The following is a 27,234-nucleotide window of genomic DNA, read 5'->3' on the forward strand; positions in this document are numbered from 1 at the left end:
GAAAACTGGTCAAATATATATATAGTACATCAAGTCACCCATTGCTTCCAAACTAAAACCTGTACTTGATATCAATTATAAACGTATATTTTATTCACTTTTAACATGGAAAGAACATCCCGTGATACGCCTGTCCACGCGGTTTTGTGCTGGGTTGTGAAAACGTGGAATCATGATGTAATAAAGATGCTATAAAAACAAAAACAACGACTTTGTAGTGAAATGTTTGGCATTTAGCGTTCCGTTTATTTCGAAAGTAATGGTTATCATAGTATGCAAATTTTGGGGTGGACAGATTTTGTTAGGGAAAATAATCTTTGGAAAGGTGAGTATTAAGGCTCGGACGTGTATTGTGCAGGCGTGTACGAGTGAGTGAGTGAGTGAGTATGGTTTTACGCCGCTTTTAGCAATATTCCAGCAATATCACGGTAGGGGACACCAGAAATGGTCTTCACACATTTTACCCATGTCGGGAATCGAACCCGGGTCTTCGGCGTGACGAGCGAACGTTTTAACCACGTGGCTACCCGACCGCCCCCAGCGTGTTAGATGTGTAACGCTACTGCTAAGGTGTATTTACCGGCGTGATACGAAGTTTAAAGACTGAAATGGTTTGTTTGTTTGTTGTTTAACGCCGAACTCAGCAATATTCCAGCTATATGACGGCGGTCTGTAAATAATCGAGTCTGGACCAGAAAATCAAGTGATTGACATGATGAGCACCGATCCACGCAATTGGGGTACGATAACGTGCGTCAACCAAGTCAGCGAGCCTGATCACCCGATCCCGTTAGTCTCCTCTCATGACAAGCATAGTCGCCTTTTACAGCAAGCATGGGTTGCTGAAGACCTATTCTACTGAATTTGTAATCATGTAATCCACTTCTGCCACACGAAGCCAAAGTCGATACTGTTCAGAATCACGCAAAGGGTATACACAACGTAAACACCGAACGGTTTCTTTCAGTCCTTATTTACCTTTCAATTTCGGTTTTCCTTCAGTAAAAAAATTTGCATTGAGACAGAACCAGATAGCCCCCCAGTTGGAGCCATCATGTTCAGACTGAAACGCGAGCCATCATGTTCAGACTGAAACGCGAGCCATCATATTCAGGCTGAAACGCGAGACATCATGTTCAGACTGAAACGCGAGCCGTCATATTCAGACCGAAACGCGAGCCACCCTGTTCAGGCTGGAACGCGAGCCATCCTGTTCAGACTGAAACGCGAGCCACCCTGTTCAGACGAGCCATGAAACGCGAGCCATCATGTTCAGATTGAAACGCGAGCCATCATGTTCAGACTGAAACGCGAACCATCATGTTCAGACTGAAACTCGAGCCATCATGTTCAGACTGAAACGCGAGCCATCCTGTTCAGACTGAAACGCAAGCCATCCTGTTCAGACTGAAACGCGAGCCATCATGTTCAGACTGAAACGCGAGCCATCATGTTCAGACTGAAACTCGAGCCATCATGTTCAGACTGAAACGCGAGCCATCCTGTTCAGACTGAAACGCGAGCCATCATGTTCAGATTGAAACGCGAGCCATCGTGTTCAGACTGAAACGGGAGCCACCCTGTTCAGACTGAACGGCGAGCCATCCTGTTCAGACTGAAACGCGAGCCATCATGTTCAGACTGAAACGGGAGCCACCCTGTTCAGGCTGAAACGCGAGCCATCATGTTCAGACTGAAACGCGAGCCATCATGTTCAGACTGAAACGGGAGTCTCCCTGTTCAGACTGAAACGGGAGTCTCCCTGTTCAGACTGAAACGCGAGCCATGTAGTTTATTGGTATCCTTACAACGCCCTGATCAGGATGCGTTACAAATATTAACACGATGTTTGAACTATTGATAGGTTCATAAAAGGTCTTGATAATGGCGTTGTGCAGCGTACATGACTTCAACGTCAAGACAAAGTATGCATATTTTTGTATGAACGATTATATCATAAGTATTGTCATTATTAATATCTCGTTGTGATTTTCAAATTGAAAAGCAATGTTAACTCAGAAGTCGGGTACAAAACAAAACAGTTAAATTAGAAAATGAAAACATAAGATCAATGAGTTGTCAACAAATAATTTTACATTTTCAGGTTCACAATCACGAAAGACATCACAATAGGTCAAACAAGAGGGAGCAGTAACTAGTAAAAGGCCCAATAAGTAAAACGCCGGTGTATTCATGAATGTTCAGAATATTGTCACTTTTGATTGTGAATCCGGAAGAATGTTGCAAGCTGGTAGGAATTCTTTGTTTTCAAGTAGGTACCCCGTCCTCCCTTGGCAAGTATATCGTAAGGCCACTCATCACCCCCGTGTTTTTCTTGTACAGCCAGCCTTCTAGAAACTACAGCCCTCGATATTTTACGATCGTTTCAGTCAATTGACGTTAAACTCCATTCAACCACTACTTGAGACAAGAGTTTCGGGAGAAACAGTGTCCTTGAACTAACGCTCCGTGATGGTTCCTTGTTAGAATATGTTCCCAAGCAGCCTTGTTGGTCGTAAGAGACGACTTAATGCATAAGATAGCTGCAGCTGGGCTTGGTGACTTGAGGAAGAGAATTTACGGATGTCAACTTCTTCATTGTGAGGATTATTTTCTTCATAAAAAAGAAGTGACATCCATATATTCTCTTCTCTATGTGTATCATATGCCATTCAAAGACTCCGTGATCGCTTGTCATCGTACCCCTACGGCGTTAATCGTTGCTCATAATATTAGTCACCGGTGTGTTTGGTTATGATCATGTTGCTGGCATATTGCTGATTGCGGCGTTAAAAACACCAAACAAACATACACCGTCGACTCATGTTTCAGCAGGTGTTTTCAAAACGTGGGTAAATGTTTCCAAACTCTACCTACAGAAGAGGTATAGTCATTAGTGTTTCTCCCGATGTTTAGATTGCTTGATGTCGTGTGCTGCGGTAAATATTTGTCAAGTTCATTTTTAATGTTCTGTGCCAAATATGTACATTCACCAACCCCTCAACCCAGAGATCTTGTTGTGAAGTATGTTGTTTGATGGTTGTCATAAAATGAGCTTCAAGATCATTTACATGTGGGGCACGGGTAGGGCCAGTCGCCTAAGACGCCTTAACTCTCTTTTCAGAGATGCGTCCCTCGGGCACGTCAGACGCCTATGATTATGACCTAGTCCTGATTATGTTTCCAGGTGTGTCAGCACCATACTCGATCTTGTGGGTTTCACCAAAGTGGTCAACGTCTGGGACCTGCATCACTTCTGGCATTCCTCCTCCCACATTAAACTGACACACCCTGACAAAACTGGAAAAGCTGTTTAAAGCGGCGTTAAATCCCACTCACTCATTTACATGTGGTCGTAAGAATACATTGAACAGTTAAAGCCTTCAACTTCTGGAAGAGCCTGTAAAATATACCTTTTGGTAATGCTTTGATCATTGAACTTGCTCTGTTGCCCAAACTTTAACAACGGACTCACCGAGGCAAGAAAGAAAAGAGACCAGTGAAACCGCCCCATCTGTTTCGTGTTTAGCTTTTTGCATACAAATTCAGTGACCATGAAGCCCTTCCCTGCATGGAGCGTATATTCCAGCAGCTCCAGCCTTTAGTGTCTACATTTCACAAATTTTAAGGAGCAGTTGTGCATGCTCTTTCTCACGAAAATTTCATAGAGCGTAATACGACTCAAAAGTTGTTTTTTGACGCCGAAATCAACAATCATCTTGATATATTACGGCGTTCTATAACTATTCGAGTCTGGACCAAACAATCCTGTCAATGCCACTATGAACACCGATGTAAGCAACTGGTATATGATGACATACAATCAACAAGGTCACCGATCCTGACAACCAATCCATTTAGTTAAATGAGTCTGGACTAGACAATAAAGCGACTGACACCATGAGCATTGAGGCACGCAAATGAGTCATGATGGGGTCACCATGCATCCACGTTGTATAACAAGGCTGGTTCTTGTTAAACAGAATAGAGAAAAACGAGATATATACGGCGCTCTATAAAAAATAGAGTCAGGGCCAGACAATCCAGTCAATGCCACCATGAACACAGATTGGAAGCAACCGGTATATGATAACATACAATCAACCAGGTCACCGATCCTGACAACCAATCCATTTAGTCTCCTATGTCGGCGATGTTTTAAATGAGTCTGGACCAGGCACCTTGAGCATCGAGCAACGCAAATGAATTATGAGGTCACCATGTTTCCACGTTGCTTTGTTTGTTCGTTGTTTAACGCCGCACTCAGAAATATTCCAGCTATATGACGTCGGTCTGTAAATAATCGAGTCTGGGCCACACAATCCAGTGATTGACACATGTTGGGATCGATGACATGCATCAACCAAGTCAGCGAGCCTAACCACTCGATCCCGTTAGTCGCCTCTTACGACAAGCACAGTTGCCAACGTCGTATGACCATGCTGGTTCTTGTTAAACAGAATAGAGAAACACGTGTTCATTGTTCGTGACAGTTTTTTATTTGAGCTGGGTACATGATTATGAATAATTCAATGGTCGGTATAAGCTGTCGTTCCAATACACAGACGTCGTGTCCATCAGCATGAGAGGTAGACGGGGCGGCCGTTGAGCGGTTGATGTGGTCTGACGTTTGTATCAACGTAGAGGGGTTTACCGTCACTGACTGGAACATCCCTCAGCACGCGAAGCTACAAGAAAGCACCAATATATCAAGTTAGAATCACCATCGACTGGTGTGGATATGTATCGATCCCTGCGACAGGGGCCTATCAATGTGTTAATCAATGTGTTAATCAGGACGTCCTGGGAGCGGGTTGCGCCCCTTGACCACGCCCCCATCCCCTCGTTGTGGGTCTGAATCCCATTTTAACCCTGATTGTTATCATTCATTTGTCAGCATTATCAGCGTGGTACATGTCTTCGACCTCCGTGACTTTAGGCTTTCCTTCCAGATCAGTTGGCACAAGGTTATATAATTGTTATTTTGTTCAAACCTCACTCCCTCACTCACGCATTGACAGGACAATCGGTGTTGAGATCTATTTGGAACTGTGTAACTGAGTGAAAGATTTCGAAGATGAATCTCTTATAAAATGTCAATGTTTACCTCTGACAAAACAGAGTGGCGTTTAATAATGTTTTAAGTGTTCCAATTATATTGATTAATATGAAACAACGTTGTGAGGGATCAGTTGTAAATACAATGAGTGAGTTAGTGAGTTTGGCATTGGGCCGCTTTAAGCAATATTCCAGCAATATCACGGCGGGGGACACCAGAAATGGGCTTCACACATTGTACCCATGTCAGGATTCGAACCCGGGTCTTCGGCGTGACGAGCGAACGCTTTAACCACTAGGCTACCCGACCGCCCCGTAAATACAATGACGCCAATGGTACGCCATACGGTTACGTGTCCATTATGTAATTAACGAAATTTTTCAAATGAACATTCGCCACCACGGAGAGTCAGGGTTACAACTGATCCCTAGCAACATATATTGGTGGTAAGAGGCGACTTATTGGTTGTTGGTTGGTTGGTTGGTTTGTTGTTTAACGCCGCACTCAGCAATATTCCAGCTATATGACGGCGGTCTGTAAATAATCGACTCTTGGCCAGACAATCCAGTGATTGATATCATGAGCATCGAGCCACGCAATTGAGATCATTGACATGCATTAACCAAGTCATCGAGCTTGACAACCGATCCCTTTAGTCGCCTTTTACGACAAGCATAGTCACCTTTTACGGCAAGGATGGGTTACTGAAGCCCTATTCTACCCCGGAATCTCCACGGGTCAGGCGACTTATTGAATCGGGTGGTCAGGCTTGGTTGACTTCCATGTCCTCGCACACCGAAGGCGTTGTTCATCATTGTCTGGTCCTTGATTCTGTACTCGATTATTTACAGGTCAGCATCACACAGCGGGAATATTGCTGTGTGAAGCGTTAAATAACAAGCAAAACAAAAGAAATCTTACCCTGTCTGCTGTGGTGAGAATAGGCAGTTCCATAACAACCCATCGGACAGACTCCGAACAGGGCGGGGTGGTAAGCGAACCCTTGTAGGTGAAGTAATCGTCATCAAGAATCAGCAGCTCGCGGGGGTCCAGACTCATTTCCTCGGCTCCATCTACACCATGGCAACATACGTACATCACAATACTGAAGAAGATAAGTCTATGTCATCAGTCATCTCTGTTTCACAATATATTATCACGACGGTAAGTGAATATGGTTTTACGAGTCTTTTAGCAATACTCCAGGATTATCACGCCGAAGGACACCAGAAATGGGCTTCCAAACTTTCCCCACATGAGTATTAAACCCGGGTCATCAGCGGCCCGGGCCAACGCTTTAAGCAACGTTTTGAAAGATGATCAGGGGAAAAAACACAATAATATATAGTTCATATGGATATGGAACAGCTAAGGCCTGTTTATGACGTTTTAAATCGGGAATACATATTTTCAGAGAAATCCATTTGAAACTTACAAATCGTTTACTAAGGATTTAGCCCATGCAGTGATAGATATTTGATTATAATTCCTCTTTATTAGCTGTTGACTTGATGTTTGTGTATTCAATTGCTTCTTTACATGTAACATACATGGAATATTGCTGAATAAACAAACACATCATGTGTTTTAGAAAATGCTTACATTCCTTTCAGAATAATCTCATACCATTGTCGCTAAAAAAAACCTTACAAATGCCCCATTGAATACAACCACCTTAAACCGTTTACAAACCGCTAGACGTGATTAACGCCAGATGAAATCTAAATATTTCCCTTGTATCATATACCTACCGCCTTTCAGTTTCGCCACTCCATCCACAAACCTGTTGAAAGCAGTATCTTCCGACTCCCCTATTACCTGCGGGAAGGTTATCGGAATGAGACTGTGTCACGATGCAAACAATAACACTACTTTTTCAGTTACATTGGCCTCAAATTATTTTAATACCATTAGATATATAACATACTAAATGGGAATATTAACTATATGCTCTGCTTCAATGAAAGGACCGGGTGACATTTCAATGCTTTTATTTATTTGATATGAAAATCTATTTGACGAAGGCATGCGCCGACGAGTGGAATATTGTATGTATTTCTCATAATACAACACTATAGTATACGTTGAAACAAGAAATCAGTGGAAAAAAACAAACAGCGTATGCATACAAAACAAGAATGCAGTGACACGATAGCTTTCCCCTAAAACAGTGCGCAGTTTTCCAATCAAGTAAATGTAAAATATTCAAACCGGGCAACCAGCTGACAAGTGAGCATATCCAAATGTCAAACTTTCGAGACTTGGGAAAAGCATGCCTTAGAATTCAACATGCCTGCACATTCACAGACAGAGGTTTATCTTTTCACGAACATGCTTTTTCTTTTATTCGGAGTTGATGCTAACAATGCACACATGCAGAGTTTGTCATGGTCCAGGGGGATTTCAAACATCTTACCTCCAGGAACACTCCAATGACAGCCAAGCCGTCTTCCTTGCCTACAGCGGCCCCAACACTTCCATACTCCTTCTTATAGTGAACCAGATGCAACTACAACCACGACGATGTATGTTTCTTATATAGCATCACAAAATAAATGTGCCCAAACTGACATATGACATGAATCAATCAAAAAAGGAATCTGCGTTAGCATAGCATAAATTGGTATTAAATAAAACGAGGAGATACATGTTACTGACTCCTCGTATAATATCATCTCTGATCGAGAGATATTCCGAGTAAGAATATAGGTCCCAAGCAACCTATGGTGGTCGTAACAGGCGATTAAATGGGTCTGGCGGTCAGTATTGGTGAATAAAAATGTTCAAAATTGTGAAACAGATGAACCCGACATTTACGAGTGAGTGAGTGAGTATGGGTTTACTCTGCTTTTAGCAATATTCCAGCAATATCACGGCGGAGGACACCAGAAATGGGCTTCACACATTGTACCCATGTCGGGAATCGAACCAGACATTCACGAGCATGAGGACAGACAAAGTGGCACATTCTTGAAAATGTTCTTTCGCATTCGGCGAGACGAGCGTATGTTTAAACCCCTCGGCAGCCCACTGGACTTGGACAGTATGTTATGAAAAGGGTCAATTGAACATTCAAACAAATCACGATGTGAAGAAAGTGAACAAGCAAATGTTCAATGAAACACTTGATGTCATTTCAATGAGCCTTTTTTATTTTCTTACTAAATTGCAATCGCCATCTCTTCACTTCTGAAAATGTTTTCAGGGTAAAGAGGCTTCCTTTGATTAGAAGAGTGAGTGACTACTGTTTTATACCATCTTTAGCAATATTTCAATAGTATAACGGCAGCGGACATCAGAAATAGGTTTCATGCATTGTGCTATGTGGGTAATGGGACACAGGAATTCTTCGAGACGAATATGTTTAAACCACTCGACTAACCCACTGGATTTGGACCTTTTCTTATTTTCTTAATACATTGAAATCGCCATCACTTCACTTCTGAAAAGATAGTTAAAAGTACCACAATCGGAATTGGTGTGCCCTTACCTCCCCATCGTAGTGCTTGCCGTTGACGAGATGTTCCGAGGGAGAGTGGAAGTGCATTGAGTCCAGGACGTACTCGCCGTCAGTGAAAGGCATGTCCTTCGTCACGAGGCGATTTATTGCGAAGAAGGCAAGACTCGCACCATGGCCTGCAGTCATATGAGTGTTAAAGATTTGAGAAAGACATCCTCGATTATCTAGTGTATGCTATCTATATCCTGTTCTCATAAATACCCTGAATCCATTCGCCACAATAGTTTCATTTTGAAATAAAAGTGGCCAAACCCTGTCCATAGTCTATTCCGATTATATCATGAGCATGTGTTTATGAATCACTTTCACATAGCGAGAACACCAGGTGTTCGAGAAAGTAACGTCACCATCTCCACCGCTTCTATATATAATTCAGCACAAAATGTCTCTCAGGAAAATATGTGTTTGTTTGTTCGTTGTATATATAATAATAGAATGGAGATATACAAGTAATACACCTGGATATCAACATATTGTGGCGTCACAAGAGGTCATTACAGAATTAAAGTTGTCGCTAGATAAGTAGTATAAATAAATAAATATTAATTCTTACCATTTCTTTTCAGATTGCCAGATATTTGTCCTTGTGGTTTGGGTTCGTACTGGATGCCGCCTAGCTTGGCACACTTTGCTCCTTGAGTTCTGATGTTGATGGGAGACTGTTTAGACCCGTCACAGCAGTGGGTGTCCTTGTCCAGATCGAACCAGTGATTAGGATCTTAAAATAGGGAGAAAGTGTGGCTTTAAGCTTTAGAATTAAAAACGTTGCTGCAACGCGGTAAATGACATTCCTCAGCAATATGACAGCGGTCTGTAAATAATCGCGTCTGGACCAGACAGTTCAGTGATTGACATCATGAGCATCGATCTATGCAATTGGGAAATGAGAACACGCATCAACCAAGTCAGCGAGCATGATCACTCGATCCTGTTACTCGCCTCTTACAACAAACATCGGTTGCTGCAGACCAGTGCCAATAGTGAGTTTGGTATAACCCCACATAAAACAGTTTGCCAGTTATATCACAGCGTATCAGTTGGATGCGTGAGGAAACCCTAATTAATGAAGTTCCGAGACGTTTACCACTTTGGTGAATCCCACGAGTACGGGTATGGTAAGGACAAACGAAAATAATCTGAGATTCGAACCGAAAATACAAAGCATTGTGGCACATATATGACGCTTTAATATATATAATGTATCAACACTTAAGTCAACTCTGGATATAATCTATATTAGGAACACCCCAGCGTCATTACAGCATCCGTCAGCATCTATTTTCAATGTTTCGGATAATTCAACCTTTTGTAATATTTGCAGTCGATCCAGACCTGTGAAGTCGAAATCTTTAAAATAAAAAGTCAGGGATATCTCCATTGTACCATGACCAAGTGAGAAAATAAACGCGAATGATGAGTGATGTGGCATTGGTGGTGTCTATTTTCAATACAAGGTTTATTGGTCGAAAATGCAAAGATCAAAGGCCGATGTGTTACAACTCACGTGTGTTGGCATTCGTATACCCAAACCATAATTTTCACAATATATAACCTTCTTCAATGTGAGACAATGAAATACTCCAGAGCAGATATCCTGTACACATTCAAACAGCCATCCATTGAGAAAGTGTTGCGACCCTTGCGATGTTTAGTCTTAAAAGACCATGATGACGCTAAGGTTCTCCAGACAAGGACGCCCAAGCATTGTGACGCTGTGGGGAGTAGATGTCAAGCTAAGTTGTTGTTACTTTATTTCGCAACGTATAAAATAGCGTACCTTCACCAGTTGGGTTTATGGAAGAAGTGCTTTTACATAAACATTTTTTTTTGCAGTGATGCGGTCATGAGCAAAGTTATACCGCTGGCGGACCAGTCAGAATGCAGGATTCAAGTCAGTGTTGAATAACTCTACCTTACAAGAATATTGTCGGATGAAATCAACTTACCATCCTCCGATCCAAAGTGGTAGCCGAAATGCACTTTATGTTGAGGTACAGGGCACAGGGCGCTCTCGGCAGCCACATAGACGTTGGTCGCAACAACCAGGACAACAATTGGAAACAGCATCTTTACTCGTCAGTGTCTGTGTCTAATGGAGTAGCACGGTGCAGGCAGGGGTATATATACCAGATAGTCGGGAATATAAACTCTGCAACAGATGGGTTGTATGTCAGACTGATCTGAGTAGATAGTGAAATAACATCCTCATAGCATATAAGACTCATAAATCACACCGTTTATATTCCTAAATCACTCTTTATGATATGCTGGTATATCCGGTTCACAGGTATAGGTAATGTGATAATGTGATATATATCGTCCATATTTATTTGAAGGTAAGGCTGCACTGGCATATCACATGCCTTTCAGGATCATGAGTTATATATAAGATGTCATGGTAAGATAAGCCCCATTGTCTCTGGTTAACATATCATGGTCAGATAAGCCACAATATCTCTACTCAACGTAACATGGTCAGATAAGCCACACTATCTCTACTTAACATATCATGGTCAGATAAGCCACAGTATCTCTATTTAACATATCATGGTCAGATAAGCCACAGTATCTCTACTTAACATACCATGGTCAGATAAGCCACAGTATCTCTACTTAACATATCATGGTCAGATAAGCCACAATATCTCTACTCATCATATCATTGTCAGATAAGCCACAATATCTCTACTCATCATATCATGGTCAGATAAGCCACAATATCTCTACTTAACATATCATGGTCAGATAACCCACAATATCTCTACTTAACATATCATGGTCAGATAAGCCACAGTATCTCTACTTAACATACCATGGTTAGATAGGCCACAATATCTCTACTTAACATATTATGGTCAGATAAGCCACAATATCTCTACTTAACATATCATGGTCAGATAGGCCACATTGTCTCCAGATAACGTATCATTGTCAGATAAGCCACATTGTCTCTCGTTAACATATCATGGTCAGATAAGCCACATTGTCTCCAGATAAAATATCATGGTCAGATAAGCCACAATGTCTCTGAATAACACGTCACAATCACCAACGTATGTTTAATAATTAAATGAATCGTATTAAATATAAGCAGTTGTAGGATGCCCCTGAATGTCCGACTTTTTTCACTCAATCACTTTGTCTGAAATAATAAAAATCCATGTCCATGCGTCGTTCGATTATACTTTACTTCAGTATCTGTTGACAGAGTGGACCTCCTCAGGGATCCCCATTTTTATGCTTCGGATCACCCCAAAACACGACTCCCAAACAGGAGAGCCCAGATAATATCTCTTGATAATCAAGATGAATAAACTGTTTCCACGTGCAGTATTAATTCAAGTAATGCTGGGTTATGAATAACTCTATCTGACCCATTGTATCTTATTGTCGATGTAGTTTTGCACTAAGACAGTAGTGTAGAACAAATACCGTCAATATTCTCTTTGTGGATTTTTCTACTGCTGTTGTGCATATATCGCGAGTTGGTTACATAGGTTATTTACAGTCGTAGGTTTAAATGTATTGGGTTTAACGAAGGTATATCGGAGTAACACGAGTGGAACATTGTTCAGGTAATATAATTTGAATAATCTATTGATACGTCTTTAAACATGAGCGCAAGGATACAATGCTACATATGTATTGAATATTTAAGGAGAACCGATCACTTACATACTTCATAATGAATACTCTCAAAAACGTAGGTGGCATTCCCAAATTACAGATGATTACAGAAAAAGAGTATGGTTTTGTCCATTGATACGTACCTGCGATACGATTGATTAGCTTATATGTAATAAACGATTTATCTTTTTCTATGTATAATAAGCAAGGATCTATAGATTGCTGCTAACAGAGTTCCTACATTTCAGGCAAACACCTGCTTACATATTAGATAGAAGGAACCTTACCCATGATCTAGACAACAGCTTCTTCATGGATGATGTTGTTGCTCATAAATGAAAGCCTCGGCTTCAACGCAACAAAAGGTAAGTGAGTCAGGTGTGCACGAGGCCCATCGATATGATTTTGGACGTTCAGTGTAGGCTGGAAATTAATGACACATTTTTTCGATGCTTTATAAAAGCTCACCAATTTATGATTCGTTATTAAGTTCCCTTCGACATTTTGTCCAATATACATTTCGCAAATGAACGACGTTGTCAAGTTTGTACAGATGATTTGCTCGTTTCAAGTCAGCAGGGGGACTTATTCATTATTAAATTAAACACTCGTGGGACTACCTGGTAGGAATATAGGCACAGCGCACTTTTGTATTTATTGCGACTAACTGGAGCGGGTGGTCAGGCTCGGCGACTTGGTTGATACATGCCATTGTATCCTAAATGCGTAGATTGATGCTCATGATGTCAGTCACTGGATTGACTGGTACAGACTCAATGATTTACACACCAGGGTACAAAAGCTGGAATATTGCTGAGTGCGACCTTAAATCACAAACAAATCATGTTTATGAATCACTATCAAATTGACGAAATGTGATCTTACCAGGTGTTACCGAAAATGTCAGGGTATTCGACCGGTGGCAAAGAAGCGCTATAATAAAATTTACACGGAGCTTTTTTATTCAAAGTTTGTACAGGTGTATTGATTATTCCAACTCAATATGATGGATTATGTTTCCATAAGTTTACAAAGAGCGTTTAATGTTCCGATTGTGTATGGGAAAATTAGCATGTTAATAATAACGTTTTACGTTTTGTTTAATCGAGCAGCACTCAATATGAATATATTATGTTTTTTTCAATACATACTGAACTGCAAAAGAAACGTCACCATGGATAGATATATGAGAAACCTTATTTGTCCAAACATTGTAAACATACTTTGAGACATGAAAGATGAAACTTGGCAAAACTGATCATCAAGGTTGAAATTTAATTGTCAAATGATCTTAAAGTGAAACACAGCACCAGCCTCTGAGAAAATGGCATCACAAGTCAGTATCTCGTGTGTCCGCCATGTGCATTGATGACTGCCGTGCAACGTCGATACATGGAATGGATGTGCCGGTTGATGAAGGCCATAGGCACTTGAGCCCACACTCTGAGGAACGCCTGACGCAGTTCAGCTGCAGTTATCGGCCTTGGTCGGACGTCATTAAGCCGTCTTTGAATCTCGTCCCACAGGGGCTCAATCGGATTTAAATCGGGACTGATGGCAGGCCACTGCATGGTTCCGATGCCATTCTGCTGCAGGAAGTCTCTTGTTGATCTCGCTGAGTGGGCATGGGCGTTATCATGCTGAAACTCGTGGTTGCGGCGACGTGCAAAATGAGGTATGGCGTGTGGTCTCAAGATTTGATAAGTGTACCGAGCAGCTGACACCATTGCCTCTCCCTGGACCGATGTTCTGTAAAACCACAGGGCCGACCCTCAGTGCAAGACCAAATCCACCCCACACCATGATGCTCGGACCACCCCAAGAGTCTCTCTCAACAACACAAGCATCTTAATAACGTTCCCCACGGCGTCGCCAGACTCTCTCTCTGCCATCTGCTGTTGAGATACAGTAACGGCTCTCGTCTTAAAAGAGGACACTTCTCCACTGCTGGTGGCGCCAATGCTGGTGCTGTGTTGCCCACTGAAGACGGTCCCGGCGATGACGTGGTGTCAGAATGGGTCCTCGGTGTGGCCTGTGACAGTGCAGGTGTCTGCTCGTCAATCGTCGATGCACGGTTTCCGCACGAATGTGTCGCTGGTGTGTCCCCATGGTCTGTCGAGGAGTTTCCGCAGCAGCAACAAAGTGATCTTGAAGATGCTGTCGCACAATCTGACGATCCTGATGTCGGGTGGTGACCCTTGGTCTTCAACGTGGTCGGTCATCTGTAGTGTTGGTGGTCTGGTGCCGTTGCTGGAGCCTGTATATGGTCCTTACGTGGACTTGAAATGTATTGGCTACTTGCCGGGCGGTTTGTCCAGCGTGCAATCTTCGAAGGCCTTGGTGTCGCTGATATATTGTCAATCATGGCATGTGGTAGCAATTCAATAACGAATAAATGTTATCCGATCTGGGTGGATTTTTATAGGGCAAGCAATGGGGGAACGCATGTGCATTTCAATTTGCACGGAACTGGGTTACCATGGCCGTTGCCGTTTTAGAAACTTTGACGAAAAATACACAGATATTTAAATGACAACTTTTCATACAATGTGACTTTGGGTGACGTTTCTTTTGCGGTTCAGTATATATACTATTTTATACGAGGAACCGTACAAGGCATTGAGCCAAAATGTTGTGGAGAGTACACTTGGTGATTGTAGTCGTCTCAGTTATCGATACATAGGATAAGTCTAAAGGTAAAGGTCAGCTACCATCAATAACGCGTATGTCCCCCGTTGGAATCGATAGCGGACAGACATCTCCTGTCAATGGAAGAGAGGAGTATGCGAATCAAATCCTGGGGAATGGTAGCTCACTCAGCCTGCAACCCAAAAGCCAATTGCTGCAACGAATGGGTTGTGGTTGATGTCGGCATAGCCGTCTATCCAATTCATCTCACAGGTGCTCTAGCGGGTTCAAATCCGGGGATCTTCGAGGACCAGGGGAGAGCATCAACGTTGTTGTTGTGTAGACAGGCTCTTGTGATCCGTGTTGTATGCGGTCGGGCGTTGTCCTGCTGGAATACACTGTTGCTGTTGCTGCAATTGGGGGGACGTGTGGTAGGAGAACTTCGTTGCTGTATCGTTGAGCCGTAAGACTGACCTGGACATGGACCATACCTGTCCTGCCATGATGAGAGATATCCGCCCACATCATAACGCTACCCCCACCAAACCTGTCCACTTACTGTACGCAGTTTCCGGCGTAACGTTTTCCCCGACGTCTGTAGACCCGTGCTCTTTAATCCCCTCGACGGAGGAGAAATCTTGATTCGTCGCTGAACCAGACATCTCTCCATCGCAGTTGAGGCCATACCCTATGTTGACGACACCAATACAGTCGTTGTTGACGATGTTGTCGACTCAATATGACGCGTCGAACAGGACGTCTTTCTCGTTGACCTGCTGCCCTTAAACGGTTTCGTGCGTCTGGTCGGAGATTCTGTGCAGTCCGGGTATTTGGGATGCGGTTGAGGTGGCTGTAGTCGTTCTTTGATGTAGGTGACACGGTCGGATGTAGCGATCTTGGTCGGGGATGGTTACTCTTGGTCGTCCCGACCTTGCCCGATCACGTGTTGACCCATGCTGTTGAAACCGATCCCATAGCCTTGTGATGGTGCTGGGCGCTACATTGAAAACTTAGCTACAGCTGATCGGGATTCCCCTGCCTGCAAGCGGCATATATATAGTATATCTTTGTACTTCTGTTAATCTTGGCATGTTGTTCAACTGGCACTGTTCGATTGACGCAGATGCAAGGCAATCAAAAACCCTGAACCGTACAATTTTGCTTTTATGGCCAAAAATATCCGTTTTGCGTTTCTTTCTTTTTTTGTTTTTGAAGAGTATATATTTTTCAGTGCAGCATAATTGCCCACCAATTTTCGAGCAAATTGAAACATGTATAGATGGTCACCCTTGCCAGTCATGATTTTGGGAACATCTGTATTTTTCAAAATGTAACATGTCATACATTTAGTTAGCAGTTTACAGGTTGAAAAATGTATGCGTTGATGACTATGCAAATTTGGGCGAGGGCGATTTATTCTTCGCATGGCTGCTGAAATCAGTATCTACATGGGTTTTGACATTTCCCGTCGTATTAATAGGCAATTGTACATGACCTGAGGGCAGGGTTATTTTTGGACCGGTTGTTTCATATATCATAATCAACTCTGAAGTAAACACACTGAAGAGAAGCCTGTGCTGTAACGTCATACATTTCAGCCACTATTCAGATGAACTTGACTGACACATTGAGAGTTATCTCCCCTTATTGTTAGGGGCGCGATAATCCGTTCTTGCTACGGGTTACTTTCGTTCAGAAAGGCATCGCAAGACGGTCCTTCGCATAGCACAAAGTGCCCATTACTTCTGGTATTTTGGCTTGTTTTTTGCTGTTTAACGTAATATTTGAGCTGTGTGACGGCGGTTTTATCGAGTCTGGTTGACAAAGGAATCTGAGATCGATATTATGAGCAACAGTCCGTGTCGTTGGTAACGATGACACGCAGTTAACAACGTCACCGAGCCTGTTTGGTCGTGGTCATGTAGGTGGAATATTGCTGAGTGCGGCGTTAAAACACCAAACAAACACAAAACATCCTCTCCCGTTTCAGAAGGTGTTTTCAAAACGTGCGTGGGGGCACAGGTGGCCCAGTCGTCTAAGGCGCCGCGATTCGCTGCGTTGCGTCCCAAGTTGCGTAGTTTGGGCACGCAAGAAACCTATGATTGTGGGTTCGAATCCCGGTTCGCCCCGATTATGTTTCTACGTCTGTCAGCACCATACCCGTGCTCGTGGGTTTCACCCAAGTGGTACACGTCTTAGACTTCCATAATTAAGGCCTTCCACATTAAGCTGACACGCCGTGATATAACTGGAATACTGTTTGAAGCGACGTTAAACCCAACTCATTGATTCACTCATTTTCATGTGGTCGCAAGAATTGATAAAACAGTTAAAGCGTTCGACTTCATGAAGCGCCTGTAAAATAAACCTTTCGTTGATGCTTTAGTCATTGAATGGCCCTGTGGCCCAAACTGCAGCTGATCAATACTTGTTTCAATATATATTTCAACTATGATACATTTGTAACGTGTTTGTAGATGCAAAGGCCCTCTAGACTTCCTCATAGATAATTTTTTTTATGAGAAATCGGGGTTAGGACATTAAGGCAAGGATTAGGCATCACCATGGATACCAGGAGGGACTTTTGCCAAGAAGATTCAGATCATCTGATAAATAATGGTTAAATAGCCAATTCCCTTCCACTCATGTACCAACCTGAGCTATAAATAAAAAGACCAGTGAAATCGCCTCATCTGTTTCATATTTAGATCATGAGTGAGTGAGTATGGTTTTACGCCGCTTTTAGCAATATTACAGCAACATCACGGCGGGGGACACCAGAAATGAGCTTCAAACATTGTACCCATGTCGGGAATCGAACCCGGGTCTTGGGCGTGACGAGCGAACGCTTTAACCACTAGGCTACCCGACCGCCCCATTTAGGTCATGAAGTTAGTATGAAGACTGTATGACAATTGGGACGATTTTAACTTGCCAAGTCGTTGTAGGTACAATCGTGCATGCTCTTTCAAAGAAGATATCAAAGAGCGTCATGCGACGTAAAAGTTGTTGTTTAACGCAGCACTCAGCAATATTCGTGATATATACGGCTTTCTATAAATAATCGAGTCAGGGCCAGACAATCCAGCCAATGCAACCATGAACACAGATTGCAAGCAACTGGTACATGATAACATACAATCAACCAGGTCACCGATCCTGACAACCAATCCATTTAGTCTCCTATGTCGGCGATGTTTTAAATGAGTCTGGACCAGGCACCTTGAGCATCGAGCAACGCAAATGAATTATGAGGTCACCATGTTTCCACGTTGCTTTGTTTGTTCGTTGTTTAACGCCGCACTCAGAAATATTCCAGCTATATGACGGCGGTCTGTAAATAATCGAGTCTGGGCCACACAATCCAGTGATTGACACATGTTGGGATCGATGACATGCATCAACCAAGTCAGCGAGCCTGACCACTCGATCCTGTTAGTCGCCTCGAGCTCTTACGACAAACACAGTTGCCCACGTCGTATGACCATGCTGGTTCTTGTTAAAAAGAATAGAGAAACACGTGTTCAATGTTCGTGACAGTTTTTTATTTTAATTGAGGACATGATTATAAATAATTCAATGGTCGGTATAAGGTGTCGTTGCAATACACAGACGCCGGCCGTGTCCATCAGCATGAGAGGTAGACGGGGCGGCCGTTGAGCGGTTGATGTGGTCTGACGTTTGTATCAACGTAGAGGGGTTTACCGTCACTGACTGGAACATTCCTCAGCACGCGAAGCTACAAGAAAGCAACAATGTATCAGGATAGAATCACCATCGACTGGTGTAAAGTCTGGAAGGTAATTTAAGGTACCGACGTTTACTACAATATCTGAAAAACTATCGGACCTACTCCAGTCAAAGTTGGTATGAGATTATGAAACAGTCATACATAACTGGATATTACATTTAAAGACAATCGGTTCATGAATAAAAATATCTGTCTCTTTAGCTATCACTATATTTCATCAACAACCAGACCTGTTCGTCACGGGTGGAACGAGCATTCATTGTAACAGCCATCTGCATAATGTTACCCCTGCGCCACAGGGCCATATGACACAGTTGAACCAATCAACTCAACTCAAAAGGGTGCACGGGAATCACGCACGCACGAATACGGTGTTAGCGTTGGGCGTCTCAGTTTTTCATATGTTGTAGTAAACGTCGGTACCTTAAATTATAGATATGTATCGATCCCTGCGACAGCATCTTCCCGAGGCAAGAGGGTTAACTGACTTTAAAAGTCCAGTTTCCACCCTTGCCGAACTATGCTGGAATTCCTGGGTTCGATCGTAGCGCCACCAGTGGCTATTACGAGTTATGTCCCTTCTATGCCTCTCCTATGGACCAATCAGATTCCACCTCTCGTATCACTTGCATTTGCTTCAAAGAAAACTGCGGCGCCCAGTCAAGACGATCTGATCGATAATCAAGATCTATGTATTGTGATAAAACGAGTCTTACATCGCGAAGTGCATCAAATCACGTGAGCACCTTCATTAAAAACATGAAAAGATGTAGAAAATATTTGTTGACAACGAGTTAGCGGTGCCCATGCTTTGCAAATCCCGCAATCGACCGAAATCTGCACGACAATTTACGAACCGGATTTCGCTTTCGGAGCGCGATTTTGATTGGACTATGCATAGACTCGTTAGTCCAGCCAAAATGTAACTCCATAATACCAGCCTAGTTCGGCAAGGGTGGAAACTGGACTTATATAGTCAGTTAATTCACTTGCCTCGGGAAGATGTGCGACAGGGGCCTATCAATTTGTTAATCAGGGCGTCTTGGCAGCGGGTTGCGCCCCTAAAACACCACCATCCGCTCGTTGTGGGTCTGAATCCGATTTATCCCTTATTGTGACCATTCATTTGTCAGCATTATCAACGTGGTACATGTCTTCGACCTCCGTGACTTTAGGCTTTCCTTCCATATTGGTTGGCACAAGGTTATATCATTGTTGTTTCGTTCAAACTCACGCATTGACAGGACAATTGGTGTTGAGATCTATTTTGAACTGTTGAACTGAGTGAAAGATTTCGAAGATTTACCTGTACTCAAATGTCAATGTTTAACCTCCGACAAAACAGAGTGGAATTTAATAATGTTTTAAGTGTTCCAATTATTTTGAACATTATGAAACAAGAATGGAATCGATCAGCTGTAAATATCATGAAGCCAATGACACGCAACAGGCTTACATATCCCTTATTAACTTTTTAACGAAATGTTTCAAATCAACATTCGCCTACACGGGGGTTTCAGGGTTATAATTGGTCGCCGGTAACACCTGTTTCTCGCAAGAGGCGACTTATTGAATCGGGTGGTCAGGCTTGATTGACTACATGTCATCCACACCGAAGGCGTGGATCGGTGTTCATCATTGTCTGGTCCAACAAAAGAAATCTTACCCTATCTTTTGTGGTGAGAACAGGCAGTTGCATAACAACCCATCGGACAGACTCCGAACAGGGCGGGGTGGTAAGCGAACCCTTGTAGGTGAAGTAATCGTCATCAAGCAGCAGCAGCTCGCGGGGGTCCAGACTCATTTCCTCGGCTCCATCTACACCATGGTAACAGAAGTACATCACAATACTGGAGAAGATGTCATCAGGCATCTCTGTTTCACAATATATTATTACGATTTACGGACATTAGACGAGTGTGATTTTACGCTGCTTTTAGCGCCAGAAATAGGCTTCCAACATTTACCCTTGTAAGGTTTGGTTTGGTTTGTTTGTTGTTTAACGCCGAACTCAGCACTATTCCAGCTATATGACGGCGGTCTGTAAATAATCGAGTCTGGACCAGACAATCCAGTGATTGACATCATGAGCATCGATCCACGCAATTGTGATCGATGACATGCATCAACCAAGTCAGCGAGCCTGACCACCCGATCCCGTTAGTCGCCTTTTACGACAAGCATAGTCGCCTTTTACGGTAAGCATGGGTTGCTGAAGACCTATTCTACTCCGGAATTTTCACGGGATCGAACCCTAGTCATTAGCGGCATGAGCCAACGCTATAAGCAACGCTTGGCAAGATAATATAAAATAACAGTAATATATATTGCTCCTAAGGCCAGTTTTATGAAATCGGGAATACATATTTTCAGAGAAATCCATTTGAAGCTTACTTATCGTGTACTAAGGTTTTAGCCCATACAGTGATATATTTTTGAATATACACTTGATGTTTGTGTATTCACATTGCTAATTTACATGTAACATTAATGGAATACTGCTAAATGTGGCGTTTCGCAAACAAGCACACATCATGTGTATTCGAAAAGAAAAAAGAAGGTTTGCTTATCGTTTGATGCTAACATGCCTTTAACTATTAATCTATTTTGTGGCTAAAAAACCTTTTGGGGGCACGGGTGGCCCAGTTGACTTTTCGCTCTCCGGGCAGACGCTCTACCACTAGACAGCGGAGGCGGCCTATCTGAATCAGGCACCATATGGGCTGCCACCTTAGATAGCCATCCAAAGGAGGCCGATTTTATAACATGTACTTATTTACAGGGGGCATGGGTGGCCCAGTCGTCTAAGGCGCCTCGAGTCGCTGTGCAGAGTTGCGTCCCTTGGGCACGCCAGAAACCTATGATTGTGGGTTCGAATCCCGGTTCGCCCCGATTATGTTTCTAGGTTTGTCAGCACCATACCCGTGCTCGTGGGTTTCACCGAAGTGGTAAACGTCTGAGACCTGCATCACTCTGTGCTTTCCTCCCACATTAAGCGGACACGCCGTGATATAACTGGAATACTGTTAAAAGCGGCGTTAAAACCCTACTCACTCACTCACTAAAAAACCTTTTAAAACGCCTCATTGAATACAACCACCATAAAGGGTTTTATATGTACCCATAAAGGTCCGGGGTAGAATAGGTCTTCAGCAACCCATGCTTGCCATTACAGGCGACTGTGCTTGTCGTAAAAGGCGATTAACGGGATCGGGTGGTCAGGCTCGCTGACTTGGTTGATGCATGTCATCGTATCCCAATTGCGTTGATCGATGCTCATGATATCAATCACTGGACTGTCTGATCTAGTCTCGATTATTTACAGACTGCCGTCATATGCCTGGAATATTGCTCAGTGCGGCTCTAAACAACAAACAAAACATAAATCACTAGCCTTGAATAACGCCAGATCAAATCTTAATATGTCCCTTGTGCCATATACCTACCGCCTTTCAGTTTCGCCACTCCATCCACAAACCTGTTGAAAGCAGTATCTACCGACTCCCCTGTTACCTGCGGGAAGGTTATCGGAATGAGACTGTCACGATACAAACAATGACACTACTTGTCAAGGTTAAATTGACCTCAATTTATATTAATGCCATTAGATATATAACGTACTAAATGGTATTATTGACAATGTTCTGCTTCAATAATTGGGCCGGGTCTCATTTCAGTGTTTTTATTTATTTTATTTGAAAATCTTTTTGACGAAGGCATATGCATCGACGAGTGCAATAATGTCTGTATTTCTGATGTAATACAGCCCTACAGTAAACGTTGAACAAGACATTTGTGGAAAAACCCAACAGCATATGTATACAAAACAAGTATGCAGTGATAAAACTGTAACTCCGAATGAAAGAAATATATGTTCGTGAAAGGATTCTGTCTGTGAATGTGCAGGCATGTGGACTTCTGAGGCATGCTTTCCCCCCGTTTCGAATGTAAGTTCGACATTTAGATATGCATATTTCTCAGCTGGTTGCTCGGTTTGAATATTTTACATTTACTTGATTGGAAAACTGCGCACTATTTTAGATAAAAGCTATCGTATCACAGAGTGTGTCGTGGTCGAGGGGGAGTTGGAGGAGTAGTTGAAACATCTTACCTCCAGGAACACTCCAATGACAGCCAGACCGTCTTCCTTGCCTACAGCCGCCCCAACACTCCCATACTCCTTCTTGTAGTGAACCAGATGCAACTACAACCACGACGATGTATGTTGTTATATAGCATCATGAAATAAATGTGCATACATCCAAACTGACATAAGACATGTATCAATCGAAAGGAATCTGCGTTAGGTCAGCGCAACATTTTGTTTAGTGTCGACCGTTGCCAAAAGTGCGCACTGGGAAGAACGGTGGTATTAAATTAAACAAGGAGATATATCTCATTGACTCTTCGTAAAGTTTCATCTCTGGTCGGAAGATATTCCGGGTAAGACTATTGGTCCCCAGCAAAGTATCTGTCGTAAGAGGAGATTTAATTGGTCTGGCGGTCAGTGTTGGTGAATACGATATTCCTAAATTCTAACACAGTTGAACCTGTAACAGACAGTCACGAGCATGAGACAAAGTGGCAGGTTACCTTAAAATGTTCTGGGCTAAAGCTGCTTCTCTTGATTAGGGGAGTGGGTGACTATTGTGTTACGCCGCATTTAGCAATATTTCAATAGTATATAGGCAGCGGACATCAGAAATGGGTTTCATGCATTGTGCTCTGTGGGTAATCGAACACAGGAATTCTGCGAGACGAGTGTGTTTAAACTACTCGACTACCCCACTGGATTTGAACAGTATGTTATGAAGAGGTTATGTCAAGATGGTGAACAAGCAAATGTTCAATGAAACACTTGATGTCATTTCAATAATCCTTCTTATTTTCGTAATACATTACAATCGCCATCTCTTCACTTCTGAATAGACAGTTAAAAGTACCGCAATCGGAATTGGTGTGCCCTTACCTCCCCATCGTAGTGCTTGCCGTTGACGAGATGTTCCGAGGGAGAGTGGAAGTGCATTGAGTCCAGGACGTACTCGCCGTCAGTGAAAGGCATGTCCTTCGTCACGAGGCGATTTTTTGCGAAGAAGGCAAGACTCGCACCATGGCCTGCAGTCAAATGTGTGTTAGAGCTTTGAGAAAGAATACACTGTGTTATCGAGGATGTCTATCTCCACCCTTTTCTGATAAATACCCTGAATCCATTCGCCACAATAGTTTCATTTTGAAATAAAAGTGGCCAAACCCTTTCCATAGTCTATTCCGATTATATCATGAGCATCTGTTTATGAATCACTTTCAAATAGCGAGGACACCAGGTGTTCGAGAACGTAACGTCACAATCTCCACCGCTTCTATATCTAATTTAGCACAAAATGTCTCTCAGGAAAATATGTGTTTGTTTGTTCGTTGTATATATAATAATAGAATGGAGATATACAAGTAATACACCTGACAATGGAGGTCATATTACATTATCTGGATATCAACAAGAGGTCTTTACGGAATTATAGTTGTCGCTAGATAAGTAGTATAAATAAATAAATATTAATTCTTACCATTTCTTTTCAGATTGCCAGATATTTGTCCTTGTGGTTTGGGTTCGTACTGGATGCGGCCTAGCTTGGCACACTTTGCTCCTTGAGTACTGATGTCAATGGGAGACTGTTTAGACCCACCACAGCAGTGGGTGTCCTTGTCCAGATCGAACCAGTGATTAGGATCTGCAAATCGGAAGAAAGTGTGGCGTTAAGCTATAGAATTAAATAACTATGCTGCAACGGAATAAATGACATTCCTCTTAATGGAAAGGACTCCTTACCTAAAAGAGTTATTCAAAACGTCAACGCCCGAGAATAATGAGATCATTCGCAGAAACAGATTCCATTGGGCGTAAAAGACAAACTGGTGATGAATATACGAATCGATCACTGTAAAATCAGTGATGACACCGAGTGTTCGCGATAAGGGTAAGCATGGCCTGCCCTTACGGAAGCACTCGCCACTCACACAATGTGCATCGGAAAGTAAGTCAGTATCACTGTGTGTTGTCTGACACAGCACAGCAGTACTCGAGCCATGCGACGACGGTGGCCAATCATCAAACCAGACAATCCAGTGACACAATAGCGCATTTACAGATTTTGTTGAAACTAAAAACGATATTATAATTTGGAATTACGTCTGCTGTGTATAAGTTCAGAGATTCTGCTGCTCATAAGTAAAGAGGTGAGGTGAGGTGAGGTGAAATGCGGTTTAACGTCGCGTCCAAGATTATTGCACTTATATAGCGACGTGCATGTACGTGTGTGTGTTTGTGTGGCTGCTTGTACTAGACCTGACTGATGCCGATTTATAGTGCCAGCCCACTGAGATACCATGCGGCGGTTTAACATGAATAGTCCACTCAGACACAGTATACTGACTCCGAGCCGACCAGTCCTTGTTGTATGCCCTTAATGCCAAGCGCCAGACAGGGTAACAGCAAGTACCATCTTTTAACGTCTTTTGGTATGACGCGGCCGGGATCGAACCCCGGACCTTCCACTCTCCGGGCGGACGCTCTGCCACTTGACCACGGAGGCGGTTCATAAGTAAAGAACAATCATATGAATTGGTCACTGAAAATTAGTGTTAACACCAAGTGTTCACGAAAAGAGTAAGCGTGTTCTGCTCTACCGGTAACACCCGCCTCTACATTCTAGTAATTAATAATACTTGCGTCCAACGAAATGTGAGTTTGGTTTGTTTGTTTGTTTGTTGTTTAACGCCCCACTCAGCAATATTTTATCTATTTGTCAGCGGTCTGTAAATGATCGCATCTGGACCAGACAGTCGAGTGATTGACATTATCACCACCAATCTACACATTTGGGATACGATGACATGCATTAACCATGTCAGCGAGCCTGACCACTCGATCCCGTTAGTCGACTCTTACGACAAACATGGATTGTTGAAGACCAATATAAAAGACCCCGTATAAAACAGTATGTCAGTCGTATCACAGCGTATCAGCTGGTTGCGGGAGGAAACCCTTATAAATGAAGGTCCGAGACGTTTACCACTTTGGTGATCCTACCAGCATGGGTATGGTGAGGAGAAATCACGAAAGTAATCACGCAATTGGGATCGATGACATGCATCAACCAAGTCAGCGAGCCTGACCACCCGATCCCGTTAGTCGCCTTTTACGGCAAGTACGGTTGCTGAAGACCTAATCTACCCCGGAATCTTCACGGGTCCTGGGATTTGAACCCACGAGCACAGATTGCTGGCACGTATATATGACGCTATAATACATTTCTGTCTACTTACAAGAGAATTAATATTAGGAACACATCAGCGACTTCATATCGATTTTCAAAGTTGTTGCTCTAGTGAAGACTCTGTTTTGGTTAATTGAACAAATTTTGAAGAAAAACATACGAATCCTAATATGTGCAGTTCAATATAGAAGCTCCATACCTGTGACCAAGTGAGAAAATATACCCGAATGATGAGTGATCCTTTTTGAGTCTAATATTTTCAACACTAGGTTTATTGACAGAATATAAGGATCAAGGACGATGAATTCGCGTTTGTTGGTCTTAAAACCAAACTATAATTTTCACAATAGTATTTAAGTTTCTTTAAAGTGAGAGATGAATACAGAGAAGATACCCTGTACACATTCAAACGGCCCTCCACTGAGAACGTGTTGCGGCCGTTTTATAACGCTGTAATGACGTCAAGGTTCTTCAGACAAAGATACTCAAGCATGGTAAGGCGGTGGACAGTATCACCAAAAGACAAGCTGCGTTGTTCTTACTGAAATATTCTAGGCCCCACAACACGGTATTTAGTAACGCTTAATAATTAAAAATCAGCATTAGAAATTGCCGACGTACATCAGTTGGGTTTGTGAAAGAAGTTCGTTCAAATATGCATTAATGTTTCACGGTGAAACGTCCATGAGCAAAATCATGGTCATCTTCCCGAGGCAAGGGAGTTAACTGACTATAAAAGTCCACTGGAAACTGGACTTTTACAGTCAGTTAACTCTCTTGCCTCGGGAAGATGAATCATGGCCTAACGCCGATGTGATACCGCTGGCAGACCAATCAGAATGTATAATTTAAGTCATTGTTGAATTAGTCTACCTTACAAGAATATTGTCGGATGTAATCAACTTACCATCCTCCGATCCAAAGTGGTAGCCGAAATGCACTTTATGTTGAGGTACAGGGCACAGGGCGCTCTCGGCAGCCACATAGACGTTGGTCGCAACAACCAGGACAACAATTGGAATCAGCATCTTTACTCGTCAGTGTCTGTGTCTAATGGAGTAGCACGGTGCAGGCAGGGGTATATATACAACAGAGAGTTGGGAATATGGATTCTGCAACAGATTGATTATACATTTGGCTGACTTGAGTAGATTGTGAAATAATATCCTCATGAAATATGACTCATTTATGAAACCGTTTATATTCTTAGATCAAATTTCACGAAATATACATTTTCGGGTTAACAGGTAGAGGTGATACGAATTCGTACATATTTATTTGAAGGTAGATTACACTTGTAAATCACATGCGTTTAAAGATCCTAAGCGGAAACAATCACCTTGTTATTTTTCCCAGTGTAGCAAATATGATTTAG

At 42.6% G+C, this 27,234-nt stretch overlaps 1 protein-coding gene across 1 annotated transcript in view; it reads right to left on the reverse strand.

The window, feature by feature from the left end:
- The window catches only part of LOC124144308 (carbonic anhydrase-like), a 39,608-nt gene extending 12,637 nt beyond the window's left edge, over positions 1 to 26,971 (reverse strand). Inside the window, exons 1-12 of the mRNA XM_046513650.2 lie at positions 26,767 to 26,971; positions 24,150 to 24,314; positions 23,555 to 23,700; positions 22,697 to 22,789; positions 22,032 to 22,098; positions 20,252 to 20,403; positions 18,540 to 18,573; positions 9,133 to 9,297; positions 8,550 to 8,695; positions 7,476 to 7,568; positions 6,811 to 6,877; positions 5,981 to 6,132 (exon numbers count right to left, since the gene is read on the reverse strand). Coding sequence (XP_046369606.2) covers positions 5,981 to 6,132; positions 6,811 to 6,877; positions 7,476 to 7,568; positions 8,550 to 8,695; positions 9,133 to 9,297; positions 18,540 to 18,573; positions 20,252 to 20,403; positions 22,032 to 22,098; positions 22,697 to 22,789; positions 23,555 to 23,700; positions 24,150 to 24,314; positions 26,767 to 26,887 — 1,401 coding nt within the window. The 5' untranslated portion in view covers positions 26,888 to 26,971. The remainder of the gene's footprint in view (positions 1 to 5,980; positions 6,133 to 6,810; positions 6,878 to 7,475; positions 7,569 to 8,549; positions 8,696 to 9,132; positions 9,298 to 18,539; positions 18,574 to 20,251; positions 20,404 to 22,031; positions 22,099 to 22,696; positions 22,790 to 23,554; positions 23,701 to 24,149; positions 24,315 to 26,766) is intronic.
- Between the last annotated feature and the right edge of the window lie 263 nt (positions 26,972 to 27,234).

Source organism: Haliotis rufescens, unplaced genomic scaffold, assembly GCF_023055435.1.
Source record: "Haliotis rufescens isolate VD_foot unplaced genomic scaffold, xgHalRufe1.0.p SCAF_37, whole genome shotgun sequence".
Lineage (NCBI taxonomy): Eukaryota > Metazoa > Mollusca > Gastropoda > Lepetellida > Haliotidae > Haliotis > Haliotis rufescens.